This window comes from Phasianus colchicus, chromosome 1 (assembly GCF_987193195.1).
Source record: "Phasianus colchicus chromosome 1, bPhaCol1.hap1.1, whole genome shotgun sequence".
NCBI lineage: Eukaryota > Metazoa > Chordata > Aves > Galliformes > Phasianidae > Phasianus > Phasianus colchicus.
This window is the reverse complement of record NC_143436.1, coordinates 852,367-873,157: the sequence shown is the minus strand read 5'-3', so window position 1 is coordinate 873,157 and position 20,791 is coordinate 852,367. Positions and strand designations below refer to the sequence as shown.

At 61.9% G+C, this 20,791-nt stretch overlaps 2 protein-coding genes across 2 annotated transcripts in view; both read left to right on the top strand.

The window, feature by feature from the left end:
* The window catches only part of FLNC (filamin C), a 111,475-nt gene extending 106,435 nt beyond the window's left edge, over window positions 1–5,040 (top strand). Inside the window, exons 46-48 of the mRNA XM_090125896.1 lie at window positions 244–462; window positions 2,354–2,560; window positions 4,783–5,040. Coding sequence (XP_089982022.1) covers window positions 244–462; window positions 2,354–2,560; window positions 4,783–4,970 — 614 coding nt within the window. The 3' untranslated portion in view covers window positions 4,971–5,040. The remainder of the gene's footprint in view (window positions 1–243; window positions 463–2,353; window positions 2,561–4,782) is intronic.
* Window positions 5,041–6,115: 1,075 nt separating this feature from the next.
* ATP6V1F (ATPase H+ transporting V1 subunit F) lies at window positions 6,116–8,955 on the top strand. The gene is made up of 2 exons (XM_090125821.1): window positions 6,116–6,319; window positions 8,709–8,955. Exons 1-2 carry the CDS (start codon window positions 6,162–6,164, stop codon window positions 8,908–8,910), a joined length of 360 nt encoding a protein of 119 aa, XP_089981947.1. The 5' UTR covers window positions 6,116–6,161; the 3' UTR covers window positions 8,911–8,955.
* Window positions 8,956–20,791: the final 11,836 nt, after the last annotated feature.

Below are 20,791 nucleotides of genomic sequence, written 5' to 3'. Positions count from 1 at the left end.
CAGTGGGTACCAGTGGGTACCAGTGGGTACCAGTGGGCACCAGTAGGTACCAGTGGGTACCAGTGGGCACCAGTAGGTACCAGTGGGTACCAGTGGGTACCAGAGGGCACCAGTGGGTACCAGTGGGTACCAGTGGGCACCAGTAGGTACCAGTGGGTACCAGTGGGCACCAGTGGGTACCCCTGGCTCAGGTGAGCACCACCGAGTCCCAGTGTTGCCAACGGTGCCCGCGGTGCCCCACAGGGGTGCGCTCCGAGTTCGTGGTGAAGACGGCCAACGCCGGCGCCGGAGCGCTGTCGGTCACCATCGACGGCCCCTCCAAGGTGACGTTGGACTGCGTGGAGTGCGCCGAGGGCCACCGCGTCACCTACACCCCCATGGCGCCCGGCAACTACCTCATCTCCATCAAGTATGGCGGCCCGCACCACATCGTCGGCAGCCCCTTCAAGGCCAAGGTCACCGGTAAGGGGGGCACCCGTGGTGTCCCAGTGGGTGTCCTAATGGTGTCCCAATGGGTGTCCCCATAGGTGTCCCAGTGGGTGTCCCCATGGTGTCCCTATGGGTGTCCCAATGAGTGTCCCAATGGGTGTCCCCATGGTATCCCTATGGGTGTCCCCATGGGTGTCCTCATGATGTCCCAGTGGTGTCCCCATGGGTGTCCTCATGATGTCCTAATGGGTGTCCCCATGGGTGTCCCCATAGGTGTCCCAGTGGGTGTCCCCATGATGTCCCAATGGGTGTCCCAATGAGTGTCCCAATGGGTGTTCCCATGGTATCCCTGTGGGTGTCCCCATGGGTGTCCCCATGATGTCCCAGTGGTTGTCCCCATGGTGTCCCTATGGGTGTCCCCATGGGTGTCCCCATGATGTCCCAGTGGGTGTCCCGATGGTGTCACTGTGGTGTCCCCATGTGTCCCAATGGTGTCCCAATGGGTGTCCCAATGAGTGTCCCAATGGGTGTCCCCATGGTATCCCTATGGGTGTCCCCATGGGTGTCCTCATGATATCCCAATGGTGTCCCCATGGGTGTCCTCATGATGTCCTAATGGGTGTCTCCATCGTGTCCCAATGAATGTCCCAATGGGTGTCCCCATGGTGTCCCAATGGGTGTCCCAGTGGGTGTCCCAGTGGGTGTCCCCATGTGTCCCAATGAATGTCCCAGTGGGTGTCCCCATGCTGTCCCAATGGGTGTCCCAATGAGTGTCCCAATGAGTGTCCCCATGGGTGCCCCCATGGTGTCCCAATGGGTTTCCCAATGGCTGTCCCCGTGGGTGTCCCAGTGGGTGTCCCAATGAATGTCCCAATGGGTGTCCCCATGATGTCCCAATGAATGTCCCAATGGGTGTCCCCATGATGCCCTAATGGGTGTCCCCGTGTGTCCCAATGATGTCCCCATGGGTGTTCTCATGATGTCCTAATGGGTGTCTCCGTGGTGTCCCAATGAATGTCCCAATGGGTGTCCCCATGGTGTCCCAGTGGGTGTCCCCATGTGTTCCAATGGTGTCCCAATGGGTGTCCCTGTGTGTCCCAATGGTGTCCCAATGGCTGTCCCCACGGGTGTCACATGGGTGTCCCCATGTGTCCCAATGGTGTCCCAGTGGGTGTCCCAATGGGTGTCTCAATGGTGTCCCAATGGGTGTCCCCATGTGTCCCAATGGTTGTCCCCATGGGTGTCCCAGTGGGTGTCCCCATGCGTGTTCCAATGGGTGTCCCAATGGGTGTCTCAATGGGTGTCCCCATGGGTGCCCCCATGGTGTCCCAGTGGGTGTCTCAATGGGTGTCCCCATGATGTCCCAATGGGTGTCCCTGTGTGTCTCAGTGGGTGTCCCAATGGGTGTCCTACTGCTGTGCCAATGGTGTCACTGTGGTGTCCCCATGGTGTCCCAATGGGTGTCCCCATGGGTGTCCCCATGGGTGTCCCAGTGGGTGTCTCAATGGGTGTTCCAATGGGTGTCTTACTGCTGTCCCCATGGTGCCCTAATGGTGTCACTGTGGTGTCCCCGTGGGTGTCCCAGTGGGTGTCCCCATGGTGTCCCATTGGGTGTCCTGCTGCTGTCCCCATGGATAATTCCAATGGTGTCATTGTGGTGCCCCCGTGGTGTCCCAGTGGTGTCCCAGTGGGTGTCACCATGGTGTCCCAATGGTGTCCCCATGGGTGTCCTACTGCTCTCTCCATGGTGTCCCACTGGTGTCCCACTGGTGTCCCCATGGTTTCCCAACATTGTCCCGCTGGCGTCCCCACGCTGTCCCAGTGATGTCCCCATGGTGTCCCCCCGGTGCCCCCACCCAATGCCCCCACCCCCCCATCACACAGCACTGACCCCCCGTCTCCCCCCCTCCCCGTCCCCCCCCAGGCCCGCGGCTGTCGGGGGGTCACAGCCTGCACGAGACCTCCTCGGTGCTGGTGGAGACGGTGACCCGTGGGGCTCGGGGCCCCCCCGGCTTCGGGACCCTCCCCAAATTCTCATCGGATGCCAGCAAGGTGGTGGCACGAGGACCGGGGCTCAGCACCGCCTTCGTGGGGCAGAAGAACCACTTCACTGTCGACTGCAGCAAAGCGGGTGAGTGGGGGGCTGGGGGGGGCCGGGGGGTCTTTGGGGTCTGGGATAAATGGGGTCAGGGGGCTGGGATCTGAGATCTGGGATTTGGGAGGGGGGATATGGGGGAAACAGGGATCCTGGGAGCTGGGGTGGGTTTTGGGGGTCTGCGGGGTGAGATCAGGGGGTCTGGGGGAAACGGGGGGACCCCAGGACTTGGGGTGGGGTTTGGGGGGGTCTGGGGGTCTTTGGGGTCTGGGGTAAGTGGGGTCAGAGGGCTGGGATCTGGGATTTGGGAGGGGGGATCAGGGGGTCTGGGGGAAACAGGAAAACCTGGGAGGATTCTGGGTGTCTGGGGGGGGGTCTGGGGGTCTTTGGGGTCTGGGATAAATGGGGTCGGGGGCTGGGATCTGAGATCTGGGATTTGGGAGGGGGGATCTGGGGGAAACGAGGGGATCCTGGGAGCTGGGGTGGGTTTTGGGGGTCTGCGGGGTGAGATCAGGGGGTCTGGGAGAAACGGGAATACCTGGGAGGATTTTGGGGGTCTGGGGGGGGGGCTGGGGGTCTTTGGGGTCTGGGATAAATGGGGTCGGGGGCTGGGATCTGAGATCTGGGATTTTGGAGGGGGGATCTGGGGGAAACGGGGGGATTCTGGGAGCTGGGGTGGGTTTTGGGGGTCAGGGATCTGGCGTTTGTGGGGTGAGATCAGGGGGTCTGGGGGTCTGGGGGAAACGGGGGGACCCCAGGACTTGGGGTGGGGTTTGGGGGGGCCTGGGGGTCTTTGGGGTCTGGTAAGTGGGGTCAGGGGGCTGGGATCTGAGATCTGGGATTTGGGAGGGGGGATCGGGGGGACTGGGGGAAACAGGGGGACCCTGGGACTTGAGAGGATTTTGGGGCCTGGGGGGGGGTCTGGTGGTCTTTGGGGTCTGGGAAAAGCAGGGTCAGGGATCCAGGATCTGAGATCTGGGATTTGGGAGGGGGGATCGGGGGGTCTGGGGGAAATGGGGACCCAGGGACTTGGGGAGGATTTGGGGGTCAGGGATCTGGGGTCTGTGGGGTGAGATCAGGGGTCTTCTGGAAACAGGGGGACCCCAGGACTTGGGGTGGGGTTTGGGGGGGTCTGGGGGTCTTTGGGGTCTGGGATAAGCGGGGTCAGGGGGGGCTGGGATCTGAGATCTGGGATTTTGGAGGGGGATCTGGGGGAAACGGGGATCCTGGGAGCTGCGGTGGGTTTGGGGGGTCAGGGATCTGGGGTCTGTGGGGATCCAGTGGGATCTGGTGGGATCTGGTGAGCTCAAATGGGGCCCAGTTGGATCTGTTGGGATCCGGTAAGATATAATGGGACCCAATTTGACCTGGTGGGATCTGATGGGATCCAGTGGGGATCTGATGGGATCTGGTGGGACCTACTGGGACCTGGTTGGATCTGGTGGGATCCAATGGCACCTGGTTTGACCTGGTTGGATATGGTGGGATCCAGTGGGGATCTGTTGGGACCTACTGGGACCTGGATGGATCTGGTGGGATCTGGTGGGATCCAATGGGACCCGGTTTGACCTGTTGGGACCTGGTTGGATCTGTTGGGATCCGGTGGGGATCTGATGGGACCTGGTGGGACCTACTGGGACCTGGTTGGATCTGGTGGGATCTGGTGGGATCCAATGGGACCCGATATGACCTGGTTGGATTTGATGGGATCCGGTGGGGATCTGATGGGACCTGATGGGACCTACTGGGACCTAGTTGGATCTGGTGAGATCCGGTGGGATCCAATGGGACCCGATTTGACCTGGTGGGATCAGGTGGGACCTGGTTGGATCTGTTGGGATCTGGTGGGATGAAATGGGACTTGATTTGACGTGGTTGGATCTGGTGGGATCCAATGGGACCTGGTTTGACCTGGTGGGATCTGATGGGACCTGGTGGGCTCGAATGGGGCCCAGTTGGATCTTTTGGGATCCGGTGGGAACTAATGGGAGCCGGTGAGATCTGGTGGGACCTACTAGGACCTAGTTGGACCTGTTGGGATCTGCTGGGATCCAATGGGACCCGATAAGACCTGGTGGGATCTGATGGGACTTGGTGGGATCTGATGGGATCTGGTGGGATCCAATGGGACCCGATAAGACCTGGTGGGATCTGATGGGACCTGGTGGGATCTGATGGGACCTGGTGGGCTGCAATGGGGCCCAGTTGGATCTGTTGGGATCCGGTGGGATCCAATGGGAGCCGCTCTCTGCGCACAGGCAGCAACATGCTGATGGTGGGGGTGCACGGCCCGAAGACGCCGTGCGAGGAGGTGTACGTGAAACACGTGGGGAACCGGCTGTACAACGTCACCTACACCGTGAAGGAGAAGGGAGAATACGTCCTCATCCTGCGCTGGGGCGACGACAGCGTCCCGGGGAGCCCCTTCAGGGTCACCGTGCCATGAGGGCGTTTGGGGTGAAAAAAAGGGCAGAATTGGGCAAAAAGAGCAACAAGAGTGAGAATAAAAACACTGGGATTGCTGTGCGAGTCGTGGTCATTCAGGGGCAGGGATTTGGGGAGGGGGGATTTGGGGTGGGGGGTGTCTAGAGGGGGGGTATAGGGGGGTTTCTGGGGGTCCTTATGGTGTAACTGCAGCCTGAGAGCGTTTTGGGGTGAAAAAGGGCAAAAATGGGCAAAAAGGGGGCAATAAAAGCAGTGGGACTGCAGGGGGGCTGAGGTCAGTATGGGGTGTGGGGATGTGGGGAGGGGGTGGGGGTCTCTCAGGGGGTCATTGGGGGGGGTTCTGGGGGGCTCTATGGTGACCCTGCGCCCTGAGGGAGTTTTGGGGTGAAAAAGGGCAGAATTGGGCAAAAAGGGGCAGAGAGAGTGAGAATAAAAACACTGGGATTGCAGTGCGAGTTGTGGGCATTCGAGGGGGCGGGGATTGAGGGAGGGGGTGGGGGTCTGTTGGGGGTCTCTGGGGGGTTTCTGGGGGTCCCGATGGGGTCACTGCGCCCTGAGGGCGTTCTGGGATGAAAAAGGGCCAAAATGGGCAAAATGAGGAAAATGAAGCAATGGGAATAAGGGGGAAGGGGGGGGGGGGGGGTTATTATGGGGTTTGGGGATTGGAGGAGGAGGGTGGGGGTTCATACGGGGTCCTTGTGGGGCTCCTTGCGGGTCCCGATGATGACACTGAACCCTGAAGGCATTTTGGGGTGAAAAAAGGCAAAAATGGGCAAAAGGGGAAAATGGAGGACGGGGGCTGCAGTGGGGTCTGAGCGACTTCTGGGGTCCTGGGGAAGGGATGTGGGGTTCTGGAGGGGTTCTAGGCGTTCCCGCGTTGTCACTGTGCGCTGAATGCGTTTTAGGGCGAAAAAGGGCAAAAAAGGTCAAAAGGATGGAACGTGACGCACTGCGCATGCGCGCCAGGAGAGACAGGGGGCGTGACCACAGTCGTTTGGAGGCGGGGCCAACAGGACGAGGGCGTGGCCAGCAACGCGGCGTTGCGTTGCCATGGCAGCGAGGGGCGTGGCCAATCGCAGCGCTATAATGCGCATGCGTGGTTCATTTTGCGCATGCTCAGTGCCAAACCGGAAGTGGAAGTGCTGGGGAGGGAGAGCCGGAAGCGGCGGCAGCGGAAGCGCTGCGGACAGCCATGGCGGGGCGGGGGAAGCTGATTGCAGTGGTGGGGGACGAGGACACGGTGACCGGGTTCCTGCTGGGCGGCGTCGGGGAGCTGAACGCGCAGCGGAAACCCAACTTCCTGGTGGTGGAGAAGGAGACGAGCGTGGCTGAGATCGAGGAGACCTTCCGGTGCGGCCGTGATCCGGGCTGGGGGGGCGGCTGAGGCCTGAGGGGTCGCGGGGGATGATGGGAGTTGGGGGAGGGGGGGTCCTGAGGGGATCCTGGGGGGTCCTGAGTGGTTTGGGGGCGGTGATATGGCGAGGGAGGAGAGGTGGGGGGGTGCCGGCGGTTGGGGGGGGTGGGGGTTGTGGTGCTGGAGGGGTTTGGGGGGGGGTTGCAGGGGATTTGGGGTGTCCCGGTTTGGGGGGGGATGGTTGGGGACTGCGGGGCCATGGTCATACGGGGGGGTCACGGCGGTCATGGGGCTGTATATGGGGGGGGGGAAGGGGGAGTGGGAATAGGGGGAGCCTAAAGGGTCCTGGGGGTCTGGGGAGGGGAACTGGGGGGGGGGTTCCGTTTGAGATGGGGGAGGGCAGCAGTGCTGGGGGAGCACACAGGGAGTTCCGGGGAGGGGGGGAGGGGGGAGAACACTGTTTGGGATTGGAGGGGGGGTTAAGGGTCCTGGGGACGACGACGACGACACCCCAGGGTTCCTATATTGGGGGGGAGCCCCATAGTCCTGGGGAGGGTCTGTAGCAGCGTTTGGGGATGTTGGTTGGGATGGGGGGGGGGCAGGAGTTCTGGACTGGGGGGGGGTGGGGGGGAAGTCCTGTGGTCCTTGAGAGGGAGAGGGAGTGGCAGTGGTGCAGGGAAGGGGGGATTCAGAGGGGTCTGGTGAGGGAATGTTTGGGGTCTCTGATTGGGATGGGACTCCATTGTCCTTGTGGGGTGGGGGGGTTGCAGAGGTCTAGGAGGAGCATTTGGGGTGGGGGGCTGGGGGGGGGCATTTAAGGTCTGTTTGGGAAGTGACAGTGGTGCTGGGAGGGGGGAGTGATTCAAGAGGGTCTGTGGGGAAATGTTTGGGGTCTGTGTTTGGAATGGAACCCCATAGTCCTTGTGAGGGAGACTGGGGGGTCACAGAGGCCCAGAAGGAGCATTTGGGGCTGGGGGGGTGGGGGACATTTAGGGTCTCTGTTTGGGACAGAGGGACACCGTAGTGTTTGAGGGGGTCACAGTGGTCCTGGGGGGGGGGGGGGGGGATGAATTCAGAGGGGTCTTGGGGGGAGTGTTTGGGGTCTGTGTTTGGGATGGAACCCCATAGTCTTGTGGGGGAGTTCAGAGCCCCAGGAGGAGCATTTGGGGGTGGGAACGTTTGGGATCTCTTTTTGGGACAGGGGAACCTCACAGTGTTCGGGGGGGGGCATGATAGTGATCTTGGGGGGGGGATTCATAGAGGTCTTGGGGGAAGTGTTTGGGTTCTGTTTGGGATGGAACCCCATTGTCTTGGGGGGGGGATGGAGATTCAGAGGGGTCTGAGGGGGAGCATTTGGGGTCGGTGTTTGGGACAGAACCCCATAGGTGTTTTTTTTTTTGGGGGGGAGGACATTCATAGGGGTCTCAGTGGGAGCGTTTGTGGTTGATGTTTGGGATGGAACCCCGTAGACTGGAGGGGGGGAGGGGTTAATAGGGATCTTGGGGGGAATGTTTGGGGTCTGTGTTTGGGATGGAACCCCATAGTTGTTTTTTTTGGGGGGGGGAGAGGGCATTCATAGGGGTCTGAGTGGGAGCGTTTGGGGTCGGTGTTTGGGACGGAACCCTGTAGTCTTGGGGGGGGGGTGTCCCAGAGCCCCAGGAGGAGCATTTTGTGCGGGGCTCATTTGCCAGAAACCTTCAATCAACCTTCGGGCTCCCAAAGCTTGAGCTGAGCTCGGTTACACCCCACTGGTCACTGCAGTGTCCCCATAAAGAAGAGCTGCTGTTCCTGTGTCACTGTAGTGTCCCCGTGTCCCCATAGGGAAGTATTGCTGCCCCAGTGTCCCCATAAGGAAGTGCTGCTGTTCCTGTGTCACTGCAGTGTCCTTGGGTCTGCATAAGGAAGTGCTGCTGTCCCTGTGTCACTGCAGCGTCCCTGTGTCCCCATAGGGAAGTGCTGCTGTCCCCATGTCCCCATAGGGAAGCATTGGTGTCCCCATAGGGAAGGGCTGCTGTCCCTGTGTCACTGCGGCGTCCCCTGTCCCCATAGGGAAGCATTGATGCCCCCATAGGGAAGCGTTCATGTCCCCATAGGGAAGTACTGCTGCCTCATTGTCCCCATAGGGAAGTGCTGCTGTCCCTGTGTCACTGCAGCATCCCTGTGTCCCCATAGGGAAGGGCTGCAGTCCCCATGTCCCCCTAGGGAAGCATTCATGTCCCCATAGGGAAGTACTGCTGCCTCATTGTCCCCACAGGGAAGTGCTGCTGTCCCCATGTCCCCATAGTGACATATTGGTGTCCCACTCTCCCCATATCTCCGCAAACCCCACCGGTGTCCCCGGGCCGCTTCCTCCCCCCCAACCCCCCGTCTTCCCCCCTCCCCCAGGAGCTTCCTGACCCGTGACGACATCGGGATCATCCTGATCAACCAGTGCGTGGCCGAGCTGATCCGGCACGCCGTGGAGGCTCACACCCGCTCCCTGCCCGCCGTGCTGGAGATCCCCTCCAAGGAGCATCCCTACGACGCCGCCCGCGACTCCGTGCTGCGCCGCGCGCGGGGGATGTTCACTGCCGACGACCTGCGTTAGGAGGGGGGTGGGGGGCTGGAAATGGGGTGGGGGGGGGGTGGGGGGGGCAGCGGGGTCCCCTCAGCCTGTAGAGAAGCGCTGGAGGAAATGTGGAACGCTCACAGGTGGGCCGTGTCAGCGCCGTGTTGCTGCGTCGCTGGGGGGAAGTGTCCCTGTGTCACTGCGGCGTCCCCACAGGGAAGGGCTGCTGTCCCTGTGTCACTGCAGTGTCCCCACAGGGAAGGGCTGCTGTCCCTGTGTCACTGCAGTGTCCCCACAGGGAAGGGCTGCTGTCCCTGTGTCACTGCGGCGTCCCCACGGGGAAGGGCTGCTGTCCCTGTGTCACTGCAGTGTCCCCACAGGGAAGGGCTGCTGTCCCTGTGTCACTGCGGCGTCCCCACAGGGAAGGGCTGCTGTCCCCGTGTCCCCACAGGGAAGGGCTGCTGTCCCTGTGTCACTGCGGCGTCCCCACAGGGAAGGGCTGCTGTCCCTGTGTCACTGCAGTGTCCCCATAGGGAAGTGCTGCTGCCCTGTGTCACTGCAGTGTCCCCGTGTCCCCACAGGGAAGTGCTGCTGTCTCCGTGTCACTGCAGTGTCCCCACGTCCCCATAGGGAAGGGCTGCTGTCCCCATGTCCCTATAGGGAAGCATGGAGGACCCCATAGGGAAGTGCTGCTTTCCCATTGTCCCCGTAAGGAAGTGCTGCTGTCCCTGTGTCACTGCAGCATCCCCGTGTCCCCATAGGGAAGCGTTCATGTCCCCATAGGGAAGTACTGCTGCCTCATTGTCCCCATAGGGAAGTGCTGCTGTCCCTGTGTCACTGCAGTGTCCCCGTGTCCCCATAGGGAAGTGCTGCTTTCCCCGTGTCACTGCAGTGTCCCCATAGGGAAGGGCTGCTGTCCCCGTGTCCCCATAAGGAAGTGCTGCTGTCCCCATAGGGAAACATAGATGTCCCCATAGGGAAGGGCTGCTGTCCCTGTGTCACTGCAGTGTCCTTGGGTCTGCATAAGGAAGTGCTGCTGTCCCCGTGTCCCCGTAGGGAAGGGCTGCTGCCCCAGTGTCCCCATAGGGAAGGGCTGCTGTCCCTGTGTCACTGCAGTGTCCCATGTCCCCATAGGGAAGCATTGATGCCCCCATAGGGAAGCGTTTATGTCCCCATAGGGAAGTACTGCTGCCTCATTGTCCCCATAGGGAAGTGCTGCTGTCCCCATGTCCCCATAGGGAAGCACTGAGGTCCCCATAGGGAAGGGCTGCTGTCCCTGTGTCACTATAGCATCCCCGTGTCCCCATAGGGAAGCATTGATGTCCCCATAAGGAAGCATTGAGGTCCCTATAGGGAAGGGCTGCTGTCCCCGTGTCCCAGTAGGGAAGTATTGGTCCCCCATGGGGAAGTACTGGTGCCCCAGTGTCCCTGCAGTGTCCCTGTGTCCCCACAGGGAAGCATTGTCTCCATAGTGTCACATTGGTGTCCCCATGTCCCCATAGGGAAGCATTGTTGTCCCCATAGTGACACGTTGGTGTCCCTATTGTCCCCATAGGGAAGCACTGATGTCCCCACATCTCCGTAGTGACACACTGGTGTCCCCATGTCCCCATAGAGAAGCATTGGTGTCCCTAAATCCCCATAGTAACCCGTTGGTGTCCCCATGTCCCCATAGGGAAGCACTGATGTCCCCTCGTTGCCATAGTGACACACTGGTGTCCCCATAAGGAAGCATTGGTGTCCCTAAATCCCCATAGTGACACTCTGGTGTCCCCGTGTCCCCACAGGGAAGCATTGCTGTCTCCATAGTGTCATGCTTGTGTCCCCATGTCCTCATAGGGAAGCATCGGTGTCCCCAAATCCCCATAGTGACACGTTGCTGTCCCCATGTCCCCACAGGGAAGCACTGCTGTCCCCATGTCCCCATAGGGACACACTGTTGTCCCACTGTCCCCATGTCCCCATAGGGAAGCATTGGTGTCCCTAAATCCCCATAGTGACACGCTGGTGTCCCCATGTCCCCATAGAGAAGCATTGATGTCCCCGTAGGGAAGCATCGGTGTCCCCAAATCCCCATAGTGACACGCTGGTGTCCCCATGTCCCCATAGGGACACATTGTTGTCCCACTGTCCCCATGTCCCCACAGGGAAGCACTGATGACCCACAGGGAGCGGTGTCCCCTCGTGTCCCCTCGTGCCACCGCCGCCCGGTTGCTGCCATCCCGACTCCGCTCAGCGCCGCGATCCGCGTGTGTCCGTCTGTCCGTCCGTCCGTCCCCACCGCAGTGTCACGTGACCACGTGTCACCAGCCCCCCCCCCCCTCGGGTGGGGTTTTATTGTCCCGTCTCACAGCCGCTGTCCCCAAGGTCGCCGTCCCCAGCATCGCCGTCCCCAGCGGTCACCGCCCCGCGCCGTCACCGCGCCGGGGGGGCGGGGGGGGCAGCAATGGGGCCAACAGGGCCCGGAATGTCCGCCTGTTCCTGGGGGGGGGCATGGGGGTGTGGAGTGCGGGTGGGGGATGGGGGGGGTGGGGGTGGGGGTGGGAGGATTGGGGGGTTATGGGGGGGTGGCGGGGGGATGGGGATGGGGGGAATAGGGGGTTATGGGGGGGAGATGGGCATGTGGAGGTGTGGGGATGGGGGGGTCATGGGAGGGGGATGGGGGGTGGGATGGGGAGGGATGGGGGGGTCGTGGGAGGGGGATATAGGGGTTATGGGGGGGAGATGGGGATGGGGGGGTCATGGGAGGGGGATGGGGGGGGTGCAGATGGGGGGGATAGGGAGGTTATGGGGGGGAGATGGGGATGGGGGGGAGTGGGAATGGGGGGTATAAGGAGGTTATGGGGGGGAGATGGGGATGGGGGGAGGATTGGGGTGATATAGGGGGGATGGGGATATGAGGGAGGGGTGGAGATGCGGGGGGGGTGGAGATATGGGGGGGTGGGGATGTAGGGGGGGATGGGGGAGATGAGGACAAGGAGTGAGGACGGAGGGAGAGAGGAATATGGGGGGGGGATGGGAATATGGGGGAGGGGTGGAGATACGGGGGGGGATGGGGATGGGGACAAGGAGTGAGGATGGGGGGAGATGGGAATATGGGGGGGTGGGATATGGGGGGCGATGGAGATATGGGGGGGCGGGAATTGAGATACGGGGGGGAATGGGGGATATGGAGGGTGGGGATATGGGGGGATGGCGATGGGGGGGGATAGGGGAGTTATGGGGGGATGGAGACAAGGAGTGAGGACGGGGGGAGATAGGAATATGGGGGGGATATGGGGGAGGGGTGGAGATATGGGGGGCATGGAGATACGGGGGGAGAATGGAGATATGGGGGAAGATGGGGGTATGGGGGGTGGGGATATGGGGAGATATGGGGGGGTGGGGAGGGATAGGGGGGTTATGAAGAGGGGATGGGGGTATGGGGGGGTGGGGATGTGGGGGAGGATGGGGATATGGGAGGATGGGGTGGGGATGGGAATATGGGGCTGGGGTTGTGGGGGGGGCTGGGGATATGGTGGGGCTGGAGATATCGGGGGGATATGGGGGAGTGTGGGGGGGCATAGGGGGGAGATGGGGATATGGGGGGGTGGAGATATGGGGGGGTCATGGGGGGGATGAGGGGAGCTGGGGATATGGGGGGGGGATGTGCAGGGGGGTGGGGATGCGGGGAGAGGTACGGGGGGGTGGGGGCATGGGGGGGGTGGGGACCCGGGGACGGGGGCACAGGGAGGGAGTGGGGATGTTGGGGGGGGGGGGGGAGTGGGGAGGGGGTCATGGGGAGGGGTTGGGGATGGGGATACAGGGGGGAGCCGGGGGGGGAGGGGGACATTAAGGTCGATGGGGACATGGGGAGGGGGCCGCAGGGAGGGGGTGGGAATGTTGGGGGGGGGGGACATGGGGAGGGGCACGGGGAAGGGATGGGGGGGGGGGGGCACGGGGAGGATGGGGACGTGGGGTGGTGGAGACATGGGGGGGGGGGGGACATGGGATGGGGACACGGGGGGGGTGGGAACATGGTCGGGGGGGGCACACAAAAGGGGTGGGGGCTCAGCGCGGCGCGTGGCCGTGCCCCCCCCCCCCCCCACCTGTCCCCACGGCAGCGAAGCCCCCTCCTCCTCTGTCCGCGCTCCTCCTCCAGGCGCCGCCGAAGCGCCGCTCCGGGACCCCCCCGCCATGGGGAGCTGGGGGAGGGCGGCGGGGGCTGCGCGATACGTATGGGGATATCGCGATATGAGGACACCGCCATACGGGGTCACGGGGACACCGCGATATGGGGTCACGGGGACACCGTGACATTGGGTCATCGCGATATGGGGATGCAGCGATACGGGGACACGGCGATATGGGGACACCGCTTCGGGTTTCCCCATGTCCCCATGTCCCTACTCCGGTGTCCCCAGTGTCCCCAACTCCATTGTCCCCAGTCCCCAGTGTCCGCAACCCCAACGTCCCCACTCCAGTGTCCTCGATGTCCCCATGTCCCCAGTCCCAGTGCCCCAGTGTCCCCACTGTCCCCAATCCAGTGTCCCCAATGTCCCCAACCCCAGTGTCCCCATGTTCCCACCCCAGTGTTCCCTGTGTCCCCAACCCCAGAGTCCCCATTGTCCCCATGTCCCCAATGTTCCTATTGTCCCCAGTGTCCCCATGTCCCCAATCCCCAATGTCTCCAGTGTCCCCATGTCCTCAATCCTATTGTCGCCAACCCCACTGTCCCCACATGTCCCCTCTTCAGTGTCCCCAATGTCCCCATTGTCCCCAGTCCCCAATGTCCCTATTATCCCCAGTGTCCCCAACCCCAGTGTCCCCTTGTCCTCAATCCCATTGTCTCCAACCCCACTGTCCCCACATGTCCCCTCTTCAGTGTCCCCAATGTCCCCATTTTCCCCAGTCCCCACGGTCCCCATTCCAGTGTCCCCCATGTCCCCAACCCCAGAGTTCCCATTGACCCCAATGTCCCCGTGTCCCCAACCCCAGTGTCCCCATTGTCCCCATTGTTCCCACTCCAGTGTCCCCATGTCCTCAATCCCATTGTCCCCATTGTCCCCAACCCCATTGTCCCCAGTTCCAGTGTCCCCAATGTCCCCATGTCCCCACCTCAGTGCTCCCTGACGTCCCCATTGTCCCCAATGTCCCCATGGTCCCAACCCCAGTGTCCCCCAATGTCCCCCTGTCCCCACCCCAGTGTTCCCCAATGTCCCCATGTCCCCAACCCCAGTGTCCCCATGAGCCCACTCCATGTTCCCCATTGTCCCCAGTGTCCCCAACCTCAATGTTTCCATCCCCAATGTCCCCACTCCAGTGTCCCCAATGTCCCCATGTCCCCAGTGTTCCCCGATGTCCCCATTGTCCCCAATGTCTCCATGTCCCCAACCCCAGTGTCCCCATTGTCCCCATGTCCCCAACCCCAATGTCCCCATGTCCTCACTCGTGTCCCCAGTGTCCCCATGTCCCCCCGCCCCCCAGCAGTGTCCCCACAACACACCTGCAGCGGTGGCTTTGGGGACAGTGGGGACAGCGGCACAGGGCGACAGGGGGGTGGTCTGTTTTGGGGTACGGGGTGGGGTGGGGACCCCAAGATATGGGGTATAGGGACAGGTGGGGACCCCCTGCTTTGGGATACGGGGTGGGGTGGAGACCCCCGGATTTGGGGTGTGGGGTGGGATGGGGACCCCCTGTTTTGGGATGCAGAAAGGGATGGGGACCCCAATATACGGGATTTGGGGTGGGGTGGGGACCCACTGGTTTGGGGTACGGGATGGAATGGGGACTCCAGGATTTGGGTTGGGGGGTGGGATGGGGACCCCTGGATTTGGTATGCAGAGTGGGATGGGGACCTCAGGATGTGGGGTACGGGGTGGGATGGAGACCCCACGATTTGGGGTATGGGGTGGGATGGGGACCCACTGGTTTGGGATGCAGAAAGGGATGGGGACCTCAGGATGTGGGATATGGGGTCGGATGGAGACTCTATGATTTGGGGTACGGGGTGGGATGGGGACCCACTGTTTTGGGGTGTGGGGTGGGATGGGGATTCTGGGATATGGGGTGTGGGGTGGGATGGTGACCCCCTGTTTTGGGGTACGGGGTGGGGAGCAGACCCCAAATCCTGAGGTGTGGGGTAGGGTGAGGACTGCAAGGTATGGGGTTCAGGTTCAGATGGGGACCTCAAATCTTGGGATAAGGGGTGGGATGGGGACCCCAGGACCTGAGCTATGGGGTGGGTTGGGGACCCCAAATGTTGAGAAGTGGGGTGGGGAGGGGACCCCGAACGTTGGGGTGCAGGGAGGGACGGGGACCCCAAATCTTGAGATGTGGGGTGGGATGGGGATCCTCTATTTTGGGGTACAGGAAGGAACGGGGACCCCAAATCTTGATATGGGGAATGGGATGGGGACTCCCTATTTTGGGGTGCAGGAAGGGATGGGGACCCCAAATCTTGGGCTGTGGGACATGATGGGGACCCCAAGACCTGGACTATGGAGTGGGATGGGGACTCTCTCTTTTGGGGTATAGGAAGGGGTGGAGACCCCAAATCTTGGGCTGTGGGGTGGGACGGGGATCCCAAACCTTGAGATGGGGGGTGGGATGGGGATCTCCTATTTAGGGGTACAGGAAGAGGTGGCGACCCCAAATGCTGGGCTATGGGGTGGGACGGGGATCCCAAATCTTGGGATGAGGGGCGGGAAGGTGATCTCTTCTTTTGGGGTGCAAGAAAGGACGGGGACCCAAAATGTTGGGATGTGGGGTGAGATGGGGACCCCCTATTTTGGGGGGCAGAAAGAGATGGAGATCCCAAATCTTGAGATGGGGGATGGGATGAGGACGCTCCATTTTGGGGTGCAGGAAGGGACGGGGACCCTAAATCTTGGGATGTGGGGCACAATGGGGACCCTGGGACCTGGGCTATGGGGTGAGATGGGGACCCCAAATCATGGGATATGGGGCAGCATGGGGACCCTCTATTTTGGGGTACAGGAATGGCTGAGGATCCCCTTTTTTGAGGTATGGGGTCAGATAAGGACCCCAGGTTTTGGGATTTGGGGACAGATGGGGACCCCAAATCTTGGGATGTGGGGAGGGATGGGGACCCTCTATTTTGGGGTGCATTTGGGGACCCCAAATGTTGGGATGCGGGACACAATAGGGACCCTGGGACCTGGGCTATGGGGTGAGATGGGGACCCCAAATCTCGGGGTGCAGGAAAGGATGGGGACCCCGAGATTTGGGGTGTGGGGTGGGATGGGGACCCCCTATCTTGGGCTATGGGGTGAGACAGGGGCCCCAAATCTTGAGGTGTGGGGTGGGATAGGGACCCCCAATCTTGGGATGAGGGGTGGGATGGGGATCCCCTATTTTTGGGTGCAGGAAGGGATGGGGATCCCCTGTTTTGAGGTACGGGGTCGGATGGGGACCCCAGGGTGTGGGGTGTGGGGTCAGATTGGGACCCCAAATCTCGGGATGTGGGGTGGGATGGGGACCCCCTGTTTTGGGGTGCAGGAAAGGACAGGGACCCCAAACGTTGGGGTGTGGGGTCAGATGGGGACCCCAGGACACGAGTTATGGGGTGGGATGGGGACACCCTATTTTGGGGTGGGGGTTGGATGGGGGTCCGCAGGCACCGTGCCCCCTCCCCAAAACTGGGGGACACTGGGGGGGCCCCGCGCACCCCAAGGAGCCCCGTGGAGGATGGGGGGCACAGCTGGGATTGGGGGGGGGGCTTGGAGGGGGGTGGGGGAGGGGCTGGGGGTCCCTGAGGGCGGCGGCGCAACAGCAGAAGGACCACGGGGGGGGGGGTCTTCGGGAGGGGGGTTCCATCTGTGGGGAGAAAAGAGGGAGGGGGCTCAAAGCGAGGACCCCTCCAAAAGGAAGTTCACCACTCCAATATGACCCCCTACCACAGCGTGAGCCCCCCCCCCAAAATGTGACACCCCCCCCCCATAAATAACCCTCAGAGCCCCCCCATAAGAAGCTGAGACCCCTCAGATCCCCCCCCAAGTGAACTCCCCCCAAATCTGCCCCCCCCCCAGTAAACCCAGTTCCAAAACTGAGCCCCCCCCCCCTCGCTGCTCAACCCCCCAAAAGGTCTTGTTGCCCCCCCCACCGAGGTGACCCCCCCCCAATGGACCCCCCCCCGCCCTTAGGAGAGCCCCCCACTCTCATAACTGAGCACCCCCAAAGTGCCCCCCCAAACGACCCCCCCCAAATGATCCCCCTACCCCAAAGAGACCCCCCCATAGGAAAGCCCCCCCCCCCCATATGAGCCCCCCCATGTGTACCTTTGTCCCAAAGTGAACCCCCCAGGAGAGCCCCCCCATAGCCAAGCCCCCCCAAACTGCCCCCCTATGTGACCCCCCCCTGCCCCAAAGTGACCCCCCCCAATATCTCAGCACCCTCCGTAGCTGAGCACCCCAAAACTGACCCCCCCCCCCAAAGTGACCCCACATGTGACCCCCATGTCCTAAAGTGACCCCCCAGGAGACCCCCCCCCCCAATATCTGAGCCCCTCCATATCTCAGTGCCCTCAAATCGCCCCCCAATGTGAACCCATTCCAAAGCGACCCCCCCCCCCAGAAGACCCCCCCATATCTGAGCAGCCCCCCCAGCTGAGAGCCCCCATGTGCCCCCCCACGTCACCCCCTGCCCCATAGTGACCCCCCCAACAGACCCCCCCTCCCCAAAATCTCACTCCCCCATAGCTGAGCACCCCCAAAGTGCCCCCCTCCACAGTGATGCCCCCATTTGCCCCCCCTGACCCAAATTGAACCCCCAGAAGAGCCCACCCTATAGCTGAGATCCCCTAAATTGCCCCCCAAAACTGCCCCCCCACGTGACCCCCCGACCCAAAACGGCCCCCCCTTAGGAGAACCCCTCCCCTAATAACTGAGCACCTCCCAAAGTGCCCCCCCCCAAAGTGATCCCCCATGTGACCCCATATTCCAAAGTGACCCCCCCTCAGAGAACCCCCCTCCCCAATATCTCCTTCCCTCCCATGGCTGAGCGCCCAAAAAGTGACCCCCCAGGAGACCCCCCCCCAATATCTGAGCCCCTCCATATCTCAGTGCCCTCAAAGCCAAGCAACCCCAAGCGACCCCCCCCTCCAAAGTGCCCCCCCACCAAAGGGCCCCTACCCCACAGTAACCCCCCCCACGTGCCCCCCCCATAGTGCTCCCCCATAATGACCCCTCCATCCCAAAGTGCCCCCCCCATAATGACCCCCCCCGCCAAGGTTCCCCCTGCCCCACAGTAACCCCCCATGTGCCCCCCCTTATAGTGCCCCCCCCCATAATGACCCGTCCATCCCAAAGTGCCCCCCCCATAATGACCCCCCCGCCAAGGTTCCCCCTGCCCCATAGTAACCCCCCATGTGCCCCCCACCTCCCCATAGTGCCCCCCCCATAGTGACCCCTCCAGCCAAAGTGCCCCCCCCATAATGACCCTCCCACCAAAGTGCCCCCTGCCCCACAGTAACCCCCCATGTGCCCCTCCCATAGTGCCCCCCCCATAATGACCCCTCCATCCCAAAGTGCCCCCCCCGGGACCGCCCCCCCCCCCATATCTGAATCCCCCCATATCCGCCCCCCCTCAAACGACAAAACGCCCCCCCTGCCCCCAACCAACGCCCCCGGCGCCCCCCCCCAACCTGCCATCCATCCATCCGCCCCGGGGGGGGGTGGGGGTGTGGGGGGGGGTGTCCCACGTGACGTGACGTCACCACCCTGGGGGGGGGGCGGTGTCGGGTGTCCTCACCTGAGCCCTGCGCGTGGGGGGGCGGAGTCACTGCCACCCCCCCCCCATCTGTACACGCGTGGGCGTCCCCAACCTGTGACCCCCCCACACCCCTTGACCCCCCCCCGCCCTGTCCCCGCCCTGTGACCCCCCCGGCGCTGTGACCCCCCCGGGCTGCGCTGAGCCGCTTTGAGCCCAAAGCCGCTTATAGGGGGGGGGGGGGGAAAGAAGGGAGTTGAAAACGGAGGTTGGCCGGGGGGGGAGGGGGGGGAAGGGGACACGCGTGGGTGAGGGGGGGGCGGGGCGACGTGCAACGATGGGAGATGGGAGGTGTGCAACGTGCAAGGGGCAAGGCGGGCTGTGCACAGTGCATCCTGCGGGCTGTGCACCGTGCAAGGAGCAATGCATGCTGTGCACAATGCAAACTGCAGGCTGTGCAACGTGCAAAATGCAGGCTGTGCAACGTGCAAAATGCAGGCTGTGCAACGTGCAAGGAGCAAGGCAGGCTGTGCACAATGCATCCTGCGGGCTGTGCACCGTGCAAACTGCAGGCTGTGCAACGTGCAAGGAGCAATGCATGCTGTGCACAATGCGAACTGCAGGCTGTGCACCGTGCAAACTGCAGGCTGTGCAACGTGCAAAATGCAGGCTGTGCAACGTGCAAGGAGCAAGGCAGGCTGTACACAATGCAACCCACAGGCTGTGCACCGTGCAAACTGCAGTCTGTGCACCATACAACCTGCAGGCTGTGCAGTGTGCAAGGAGCAAGGCAGGCTTGCACAATGCAACCTGCAGGCTGTGCAACGTGCAAGGAGCAATGCATGCTGTGCACAATGCAAGCTGCAGGCTGTGCAACGTGCAAACTGCAGGCTGTGCACCATGCAGCGTGCATGGTGCAAGGAGCAACGTGCAAGGGGCAAGGCAGGCTGTGCACAATGCAACCTGCAGGCTGTGCAACGTGCAAACAACTGCAGGCTGTGCAAAGTGCAAAATGCAGGCTGTGCAATATGCAAACTGCAGGCTGTGCAACGTGCAAAATGCAGGCTGTGCAACGTGCAAGGAGCAATGCATGCTGTGCACAATGCGAACTGCAGGCTGTGCAACATGCAACCTGCAGGCTGTGCAACGTGCAAAATGCAGGCTGTGCAATGTGCAAGGAGCAAGGCAGGCTGTGCACCATGCAAACTGCAGGCTGCAGTGCATCTGTGCAATGGGCAGGGTGCAAGGAGCAATGTGTGAAGTGCAGGCTGTGATGCACACACAATGCAAGGCTGCAGTGCATGCTGTGCACAATGCAAACTGCAGGCTGTGCACCATGCAAAGTGCAGGCTGTGCAACATGCAGGGTGCAAGGAACAGTGTGCAAAGTGCAGGGCTGCAATGCATTCTGTGCCATGTGCAGGGTGCAATGCATGCTGTGCACAATGCAAACTGCAGGCTGTGCAACATGCAGGATACGAGGAGCAGTGTGCAAACTGCAGGTGCAATGCGTGCTGTGCGCAACGCAAGGCTGCAACAAATGCTGTGCAATGTGCAGGGTGCAAGGAACAGTGTGCACAACGCAGGGTGCAATGCATGCTGTGCACAATGCAGGGTGCAAGGAGCAATGTGCAAAGTGCAAGGCTGCAGCGCATGCTGTGCACAATGCAAGGCTGCAATGAATGCTGTGCAACTTGCAGGGTGCAAGGAGCAGTGTGCACAATCCAGGGTGCAATGCATGCTGTGCACAATGCAAACAGCAGGCTGCAGTGCATGCTGTGCACAATGCAGGGTGCAGTGCACGCTGTGCACAATGCAGGCTGCAATGAACAATGTGCAAACTGCAGGCTGCAGCACACACTGCACGCCACGCATGGTGCAAGAAACAGTGCACACAAAGCAGGGTGCTGTGCAAGCTGTGCACCGTGCAAGGCTGCAATGCACGCTGTGCACCACGCAGGCAGTATTGCACACACGATGCACACCATTGCAAGCCATGCTCACACGCCACGCACGCGCCGTGCAGCATTGCACACCATGCAGTGTTGCACGCTGCACTGCACTGCACTGCACACCATGCAGCACTGCACACCATTGTGCACACACCATGCACACACCATTGCACACCATGCATCATTGCACACCATGCATGCACACCACGCACACCATTGCACACCATGCACACACCATGCAGCGCTGCACACCATGCACGG

What these genes read in the sequence shown, in the direction of transcription:
- ATP6V1F (XM_090125821.1), top strand. Translation starts at nt 6,162, where the DNA reads ATGGCGGGGCGGGGGAAGCTGATTGCAGTGGTGGGGGACGAGGACACG. An exon ending in GAGATCGAGGAGACCTTCCG is followed by an intron (nt 6,320 to 8,708) that starts GTGCGGCCGTGA and finishes CCCCTCCCCCAG; the next exon opens with GAGCTTCCTGACCCGTGACG.